Consider the following 9,593-nt stretch of genomic DNA (forward strand, 5'->3'; position numbering starts at 1 on the left):
CAGGTGCCCATATATATATATATATATATATAATGTATATATACATATACATATATATATATATATTTTTTAAGTAAGCCGTGAGGAGGAAAAGCGCTTTCCAAGTGTGACAAAGCTTTGGCATTCTGAACACAGACAGAACACTGACCAACCGGGGGAGAAACGTGACTGTCCCGAACAGAAACCAGGCAGAGGATATGAGCGGACGGTTCTCAGCAGAGCTGGCGCGGGCCAAACGTCACACACGGTGCCACCTGCTTACACCAGCATCTCAGGGAAAGTGGCGCAGCACCGAGATGGGATTTGGGTTACCGCATGGGTTTGGTCTTACCAAGGTGTACACGACCGAGCATACCCTGTCTGAGGTGGGACGTAGGGAAACGGACATTTTCGCGCACGATGGGCGCAAGCTGCCGGGGGTGCAGTGTGGTCCTGTGTGTCAAGCGCGGGAAAGAGGGCTTACTCTTTGACCCCAGTCCCCTTCTACAAATTTCCTGCACAAAAGCCAACAGGCCATGGTGTTCGCTGCAGCCCAGTTTATAGTCCTGATGGGTGACAAGCGGTGGAAAGGTCTAGCATAGGGCACTGGCTAAGGGAGCTGAGGAACAGGGGCATCTGGGCGACTCAGTGGGCTGGGCGCCCAACTCTTGATTTCAGCTTGGGTCGTGATGGTGGGGTCGCGGGATCGAGCGCCGCGTTGGGCTCCGTGTTTGGTGTGGAGTCTGCTTGGGGTTCCCCTCTGCCCCTCCCCCCATGCTCTAGCAATCATTCAATCAATCAATCAATCAATCTATCTATCTCAGGGGAAAGGAGCTGAGGGATACACGCGTCTGGATGATTACACAGTCCCCACCGCCCACACCCGTGTCCTGTGCCTTTGGGTAATGACGCTTTAGAAGCACAGACGGGTGCTGGAGGTCATCGGACTAAAGCTCTTCTGAGGGACAGAAGGCGGCGGGAGCAGCGGGGACACAGATGCAGCCGCCACAGGCCTGTCTCCTCCGCGGGGGATGGCGGGATCCCTGGAGGCTGAACGTCAGCTGAACTGGTAGGACCCCCGAGGCCCAGGGTCCGGTGTGCCCTCGATGTCCCCTGCATGATAGGCTCAATCAGACGCAAGAACTCTAAGATGACAGGTTTGCCAGAAGGAGCTCCCCGTGCCCGCCACCCACCACAAATAGAGCCCATCTGTTAAATAAGTTTAAAACCTGTGGAAAAATTTAATTCTAAACTCACAAAATACATTTTATGTTGCCCCTTTAATATGTAAGCACAAGTATAAAACTGATGTGATATTACAAAATGTTGACAGTAGTTAATTGCAAATAATAGAGTATAATTGATTTTCATTTTCCCCCATTTCCTAAGTTGTTTCAGTTACCTTGTACCATCTGAATATCTGAGTCCCGGAGCGCCTGGGTGGCTCAGTTGGTGAAGCGTGTGCCTTCAGCTCGGGTCATGATCCCAGGGTCCTGGGATGGAGACCATCATCAGGCTCTTTGCTCAGCGGGGAGCCTGCTTCTCCCTCTCCCTCTGCCTGCCGCTCCCCCTGCTCGTGTTCTCTCTGTGTCAAATAAATGAATAAAATCTTCAAAAAGAAATGAATGTCTGAATCCCTGGCCCTTCCTTGCATCCATAGGACAAGGCTGATACCATCTGAGGGTGTGGTAGCAGAACAGAAACTTGGCATTGTGGCTCAGTTTTATCTTCTGCAGGAAAATTGTGTAAGTGCTCTCCTCCTCTAGCAACGGGGAAACAAGTGGGTCCTGCATGCCAGAGGTCCAGGATGGGCGGAGAGGCCAGCCCACGGTTCTCCACGGAAGCCCGGCATCATCAACGTCCCCAGGCACACGCACCAGGTTACGACTCAGGTGCCTTTGCCCTGCTGAGACCCAGTGAGAAAGTGGCCCCCCAACAGCATGGCCCCCAGAACCAGGGAAAGCTGCTCTAGCAAGGAGGTGTGGACATTTGCGGGGACGTGCTCCTTCAGTCGTCAGTATGCTAGGAGGGAAGGGAAAGCAAGTCAAGTCCCAGCTGGGCCCATGTTTCTCCTTTGCGAGGAGGCCACTAGCCCTAACCCTCCTGTGTCTCCCTCATGGAGGGTGCGGATGTCCCCAGGCACCCCATCCCACCCCCAAGAGCTAATCCTCAGGGTCTCCGTTGCAGTGATGCCCAGACTAAGGTCTAGCCTTTTGCTGCCATCCCCCACTCCAGCCGTTTGTTGAACCTCCACAACCAGTCACTGCCCGTAGTTGCTGGCATTTTCTGATCCCCCTGTGGTGGGGTTCAATACCTGAGGCCAGAAGACCGCAGGCGATCCCCTCCCCCAGGTGCATTGAGGCTGCTAGAGAAACTCTGGCTCAGGAACCAGATACTATTGACTTGGCCCCTGTCACAGGCCTCCAGACCTCCTCATTCTGCCAACAACTGCTTTTGATGAGCTGTCAATCCCCCCCCACCACGTCCCCTCAGGCCACTCTGACCTGTCTCCCTCTGCCATCTGCCTTCAGGACCATCCCCTCCCCCACGCAAGAGGCCACTCCTGGCATGTCCCTCCAGGTTATCTCCTTCTGCTGTCCTGTTCTCCCTGTTCCCCTTCCCCTCCCTTCCACACTCACCAACTCACTTGGGAACAGCGTCTCGAGCTGCTCCTGGCCACTGTCCCTTCACCTCTTCCAGGCCACCCCACCAGGAATGCAGCCTCCTGGCAGACCCAGCTCCTCTATTTCGTGGGATGAAACCATCCCAGCAATCTGCCTCTTTGCCATCTGGCCACCAGCTCAGCTTCTGGAATAACCTGCAGAGCATCACTGTGAGGCCCATCAGGAGTCTGTATAGTCCATGCTACCAATTCCAGTAGGACCCCCTGGAATTCGCACCTGTAGGGATCAGAGGGGTACCCTGACCTTGTGTGTCACCTACCACATCTTCCCCACCAGCTGACGTCTGCACAGCCATCTGGGTCCTGGGTGCTGCTGTACTTTTCCCCTAAGAGCCCAAGGGGAACAGATTACCCCCTTCTTGGACTGTTTGGAAACGGAGGTTCCTACAGAAATCCTACTTAGAGTGCAAGGGTTTCTGGCATGGCTGTGCAAACCCTTCCCTATGACTGGCTCCTGCTGGGCTGGTACTGCCAAGAGTTGTCAGACGACCTCTAATTGCCTCTACTAACGTATCTTAAGGAAGCATCGTTCATACAAAGATTTNTGCCTCTACTAACGTATCTTAAGGAAGCATCGTTCATACAAAGATTTTACACCAGAGTTCCACTGACTCACCATCTCTCATCGGCAAAGCTGAAGAGAATTTAAAAGTTCAGTAATTACATTAGAACGCGTCTTTCATGCATCCATTCGAGAATGCACTCAGAGTTTTCATAGAGGAAAAGTTCACATTCGATGGAGAAAACATCCGGAGACCTGTGAAACGTGCAAAATATTACCCCTTCTTCATTATTCTGTTTAGCATATAAACACAAGGAAAAAACTAAGGACACATTCCACCGAGCGGAGAGAGCCGTTGACAGCAAAGGACAGTGAAGGACAGTGAAGGACAGAGAAGGACAGAGAAGGACAGAAGCCGTGTTCTCCCATTTCCTCCACGGTCTTCAGTCAGCTCTCATGCCTCCCTATCTACATCCCAGAACCTCCCCTCCGCTTCCCCGAGGACAGGACAAAGGGAAGACCCTCTGGAGGCGGTGCCACGGTGGAAAATAAGCCCAGACAGGGAACCAACCGCACAGCTCCGTTTAATTGTCTGCACTGAGGAACGTTCAAGCGGCAAACAAAACAAAACAAAACAAAACAAACGGGCCCCGAGTGCCCTGGGGCCGGTAGCGGCAGAGGATTAGGCCCTCCTAACACAGTGGCAGCTGGTACGACAGGAGTCACTGTCCCGGGAAGGACGCAGTCCCCGGGGAGGGACACGTTAGACTTCAGCCCCTCTCTCCAGCCCAGGCTTAGCGGGAAACGGGGGGCCCAAAGCGCCGCATGGTCCGCATCACCAGGGAAAGGTGGTCCAGGAAGTTGAGGACGGAAATTCGCAGGAGGCGAGGATCCTCAGCTCTCCAGTGGCTGAAAGGGAGCAGAAAAGACAACCGAGTTGGAGGTTGAAGCTCCTCCCCTTCCTTGCTCTGCCGCCCCCCGCCCCAAATCCAGCCCACCAACTCCGACATCCCCACGAAGGCACCTCCCTATACCCCAGGCCAGGCTGCAGGTGCAGGCCGAGACAGCCTCCCCCACCCCTGTCCCTGGAAGTAACCGTTCACGGAGGGTCTCGGTGTGTCCAGCTGAGCGCCCCTTCTGTGGAAACCGGGCCTGCTACCTGCTGCCGCTCCCACCGGGCCCCCTTCCAGAACTTACGCGGCCAGGACGCTGCCGCTCACTGTGAGCTGCTTCTCGACAGCCTTTCTGTGGGGCTCGGCATCTGGGGCCAGGGACCCACAGGCAATCTCCGCCTCCAAGCGGGATGGAAAAGGCACGCAGAGGGCACTGGAGGAGACCGGCTTAAGGCACCACCCAAACGATTTTGCGCCTGCCCCCCGCCCTTCTCAGGCCCCCCTGACGAGCCCAGTCCCCTTCAAGACAGCTCCCACCCCCTTCCCCGACCTAATCATGCCCAGCCACCCCGGCCCCAGACGCCAAGCCAGGCCCATAGCCCCCCACCCCCGCCCCCGGCAACCGGGTCAGCCCCCTGCTCTCCCTCCTTCCTCCCCCGACCCATCCCTCTGAAGCCAGGCCATTGGCACCCTGCTGGCATCTCTCTGCCGCCCCCCCACTCCCCCAGCACCCCCTGCCTCCCCTCTGCACCCCTCCAACCCAGCCGCGGGCCAGACCCCCCAGCTTCCCCTGCCCCCTCGGTGACCACTGTCCCACCAGCCCCGGGCAGGACCCCCCCAGCCGCTCCCCCAGTGACCACGGCCCCACCAGCCCTGGGCCGGACCCCCCCAGCCGCTCCCCAGGTGACTACCGTCCCACCAGCCCCAGGCCGGAACCCCCAGCCTCCCTCAGTGACTACTGTCCCACCAGCCCCAGGCCGGAACCCCCAGCCTCCCTCAGTGACCACTGTCCCACCAGCCCCGGGCGGGACCCCCCCAGCCACTCCCCGGGTGACCACTGTCCCACCGGCCCCAGGCCGGACCCTCCCAGCCGCTCCCCCGGTGACCACAGCCCCACCAGCCCCGGGCCGGAACCCCCAGCCTCCCTCAGTGACTACTGTCCCACCAGCCCCGGGCCGGACCCCCGCAGCCACTCCCCACTGACTACTGTCCCACCAGCAATCAGGCTGGACCCCCACAGCCTCCCCACCCCCCGTGACCACTGTCCCACCAGCCCTGGCCGGACCGCCGTAGCCGTCCCCAGCCCCTGGTGAACACCGCCCCTCTCCCTGTCCGCCCGCAGGCCGCCCCGACCCTTCGATCCCTCAGGGGCCCTGGCGCCCACAGCCAGCCCCCGGCCCAGGCCGCGCCGTCCGCTCGGGCAGGATACAATATGTGTCTTCGGCTCTCCCGCCTTCCAGTCGTGGCAGCGGCGTCTCCGCCCGGCTCCGGGACGTGCCGCACGCGCGAGACGGGCCGAGCCCTGCCGGCGGCGGCAGCAGCTGCCTCGCCCGCGCCGCCGGGCAAGCCGGGACCGCCCGGGCCACGGCGACGGTCCTGGCCGTCCGAGCCGTCGTCCGCAGCGCCCGCCCCGCTGCCCGCGCCTGCGTCTGCGCCTGCCGCCTGCATGGCCGCCGCGCCCCGCCCTCCCGGCGCCGCTCCCGCCGCCCCGCCCCTCCGAGTGGCCGCTGAGGAACTACGGCTTCTTCCCAAAGCTCCGCTTCTCGCGCGGGCCCCGCCCCCACGCCGCGCACGCGCACACTGGCTCAGGGAGGGCCGGGGCGGGGCGGGGCGGGGCGGGGCGGGGCGGGGCGGGGCGGGGTGGGGAAAAGGGTGCCGGGCGCGTGGCCGCTTCCCGCCAAACCGACCCGGCGGGGGCCCGCCAGGAAAGCCAGGCTCCCTCCACAAGCCCTGCGTCTCAGAGCCCGACGCGTCCCCAGGGCGCCTGCGCCATTGGGCTCCTAGGGAGGCCGCCAGGCCTGTGGTCGCTGCCCGCCCAGTGGGCCCTTGCACCCTTGGGCCCTGGGAGGCCCCATGGCTGCCGAGCCAGCCAGCGCTTCCTCGCAAAGCTCAGCGCCTTTGTACGCGACGCGACTCGGGCTGCCCGGAGCGCCTGCGCCAACAGCCCCCGTCGCCCCCCACCCCACCCCACCGACCCGCCCCGGCCCCAGGAGCCTGCTGGGCCCTTGACTGGCCTCCCACAGTCCCTGTCAGCCGCCCCGTGAGCTCCCGGAGACCCCGCCCCATGGCTGCCTGGCCAATGAGAGCTCTTTCGTGAAGCCCCGCCCCTCAGGGCTCCGTGGGATCCAGGCGCGCCTGCGCATACACGACGCTTCCCTCGGGCGTCCGCCGGCACCGTGCTGGGTTCCCGCCAAGCCCGGCCCGCGGCTTCCGGGACCGCCTTTCCGGCTGCGTGGCCTGCGAGCACTCCCTCTCGAAACGCTGCCCCGTAGGGTGACACGTGACCCCGTCGCACCTCCGCAGTCCCGTCGTGCCTCAGCTCGACTCCCACCGCACCCCCCCACCCCTGCCCGAGACCTCGTGTGAAGCCACCGGACTCGTGGCCTGTTGCCCGCCCTGCCTCTTGCCGGGGTTCGGGTCCCCAGGACGTGCGGCTCGACGTCCTTGCAGCCATTCGTGGAAGGGAGGTGGGACAGAGCCCACGACGGATCCTGGGCCGCGCCCCGCCCCCATCGCCGGTACAGGTGGACAACCCGAAGTGGCCTTCGAGGGGGCGGCCCCTGGGATGAGCGCATCAGATGCGATTTTCAGAAAGATGGCCCGGTGGCCCCCGTGCGAGGGCAAGCCTGCCAGCGGGGCGAGGAGCGACGGGGTGGGCCCTGGAACTCAAGCAGTGGCCGCGGAAAACCGGGCTCCTGGCCTAGACGAACAACCAGAAGGCAGAATGGCGAAAGTCCCACAGAACGGCAAAAGGACCCACGGCCCTGTCTAGACGCCAGAAAGCCTGTGCAACACCCCCAAGTGTAGACACCCATGATCTCTCGGTGGTGGCTTTGGGGGGGCTGACTTCCTTGTGGGGGGCTTCTTCCCCCAAAAGGCCCACGGGGACCTTACGTCACGTTTCTTTCATTTTTTTCTTGTTAAGTCGTCTCTACACCCAACCTGGGGCAAAAACTCACGTGCCCCAGACCAAGAGTCGCATGCTGTACCCACCGGACCAGCCTGCGGGCACCCCCATAATCAAAAAGCAGTTATTTAATCAGACAAGAGATATCCATCCTGGACTGTTGTATTAGTTTTCTGTGTCTGTCCTTGGTAATCATAAAAGGAAGGACATAAAACTGAACTAGAGCATCAAATCCTGCTGGGTCTCCCCTCAAAACAGACCCTACATCAGACCACTTCACTCCCTCTGTATTGCTATCCCGAACCATACACTCAACAGAAACAACATGTTTGGGGCACCTGGTGGCTCAGTGGGTTAAGCATCTGTCTTCAGCTCAGGTCGTGACCCCAGGGTCCTGGGATCCAGCCCCCCATGGGGCTCTCTGCAGAGCAGGGAGCCTGCTCCCTGGCCCCCTGACTGTCTCTCTGCCTACTTGTGATCTCTGTCAAATAAATAAATAAAACCTTTTTTAAAAAAGTTAACAACATGTTCAACAAAAATATAGTGATGCTTTAAAAATAAAACAATAAAAATTAATAAATATAATTATAAATAATACAAAATAAAACAAATGAAAAATAAAAATAAATAATAGAAAATAAAAATTATAAAAATAATTTTTAAAATCTCAACAAATTCTCTGTATTCCACCCTGCAAAATAAATGGGACTTAATTTCTCTCCCCCTGAGTGTGCACTGGGCTGTAATTTCTTTCTCTCAAATAGCATATGGAAGAAGTGACAATGTGGAAATTTGGAACCGTAGATCATAAAAGGCTTGCCAGCTTCAGGTACTTGCTCTTAGCTAACTCTAACAGGGGAATCCGTATCAGGAGGAATCAAGCCTCCAGCCAACCACCATGTGAGTGGCTGTTGTGAGCTACTTTGGAAGCAGATTTGCTCAACCAGACCAGCCTTCAGATGAGTGCCGCGCTGACCAGCAACTTCACCGTGCCCACATGATAGACCCCGTGCCAAAACTATCCTTCTGGGCTATTCCTGGAGTGGTGACTCCCAGAAACAATAAATGTCTGTTACTTTAAGCTACTAAATTTTGAAGTAATTTGCTATGCAGTGAGAGATAACTAAGACACATAAATAAGACTATTTAACCAGCTGGGTAGTATTGTGCAGCAGAGTAAATGTACATGAGATTAAAGAAATATCGCTAAGCTTTCCTCCACAGGTGTAGTACCTTTGCACTCCACAATGTTTGAAAGTGTCTCTCTCTCTCTCTCCACAGTCTTGCCAGCAGAGTATATTGTCAAGAGTTTGAATTTTGGCAATCCAATTGGTGACAAATGGTATCTCTCTTTTTTTTTTTAAGATTTTATTTATTTATTTGACAGAGAGATCACAAGCAGGCAGAGAGGCAGGCAGAGAGAGAGGAGGAAGCAGGCTCCCCTAGAGAGCAGAGAGCCCGATGCGGGGCTCGATCCCAGGACTCCGAGATCATGACCTGAGCCGAAGGCAGCGGCTTAACCCACTGAGCCACCCAGGCGCCCCATCTCTCTTTTTTTTTAAAGATTTTATTTATTTATTTGACAGAGATCACAAGTAGACAGAGAGGCAGGCAGAGAGAAAGAGACAGAGGAGGAAGCAGGCTCCCTGCCGAGCAGAGAGCCCGATGTGGAGCTCGATCACAGGACCCTGGGATCATGACCTGAGCTGAAGGCAGAGGCTTTAACCCACTGAGCCACCCAGGTGCCCCAGAAATGGTATCTCAATGTACGTTAAATGTATATTTCTCTTATGACTCAGCATGAACGTCTTTTTATATGTTTAGGGACCATTGGCACTTCCTTTTCTGTAAGCCATCTGCTCATATCCCGTTCCCCATTTTTCTCTTACTCCTATCAATATTTAGAATTTCTCTTTTAAAGATTTTTTAATTTATCTGTTTGTCAGAGAGAGAGAGCAAGCATGCACGCACAAGCAGGGGGAGTGGCAGAGGAAGAGAGAGAAGCAGATACCACCCTGAGCAGGTAGCCCAATGTGGGGCTCAATCACAGGACCCCAAGATCATGACCCAAGCCGAAGGCAGATGCTTAACCGAGCCACCCAGATGCCCCTAGAAGTTTTATACACACACACACACACACACACACACACACTCTCTCTCTCTCTCTCTCTCTCTCTCTTTGGATGTGACATAAGTTGCAAAAGTCTTTTTCCTGTTTGTCATTTCTCTTATTTTGCTTCTGGAGGGATGTTTTGAAGATTTTAATTATTTATTTGATAGAGAGGAAGTGAGAGAAGGAGCACAAGCAGGGGGAGTGGGAGAAGGAGCAGCAGGCTTCCCGCTCCACAGGAAGCCAGATGCAGGGCTCCATCCCAGGACCCTAGGATCATGACCTGAGCTGAAGGCAGA

General features: G+C 57.1%; 1 protein-coding gene across 2 annotated transcripts; it reads right to left on the reverse strand.

The window, feature by feature from the left end:
* Positions 1-521: 521 nt before the first annotated feature.
* Positions 522-5,725, reverse strand: LOC111139207 (EKC/KEOPS complex subunit LAGE3-like). Of its 2 annotated transcripts, XM_022491407.1 has the most exons (6): positions 5,487-5,725; positions 4,362-4,490; positions 3,279-4,073; positions 2,619-2,879; positions 1,382-1,472; positions 522-1,092 (listed from the first exon to the last, which is right to left on the reverse strand). In XM_022491407.1, exons 1-3 carry the CDS (start codon positions 5,723-5,725, stop codon positions 3,959-3,961), a joined length of 483 nt encoding a protein of 160 aa, XP_022347115.1. In that variant the 3' UTR covers positions 522-1,092; positions 1,382-1,472; positions 2,619-2,879; positions 3,279-3,958. The 2 variants fall into 2 exon arrangements, with proteins under 2 accessions (XP_022347115.1, XP_022347116.1); XM_022491408.1 differs by lacking the exon at positions 2,619-2,879.
* Positions 5,726-9,593: the final 3,868 nt, after the last annotated feature.

The sequence above is a fragment of the Enhydra lutris genome, unplaced genomic scaffold (genome assembly GCF_002288905.1).
Source record: "Enhydra lutris kenyoni isolate GAN:26980312 unplaced genomic scaffold, ASM228890v2 scaffoldscaffold96, whole genome shotgun sequence".
In the NCBI taxonomy this organism is placed as follows: domain Eukaryota; kingdom Metazoa; phylum Chordata; class Mammalia; order Carnivora; family Mustelidae; genus Enhydra; species Enhydra lutris.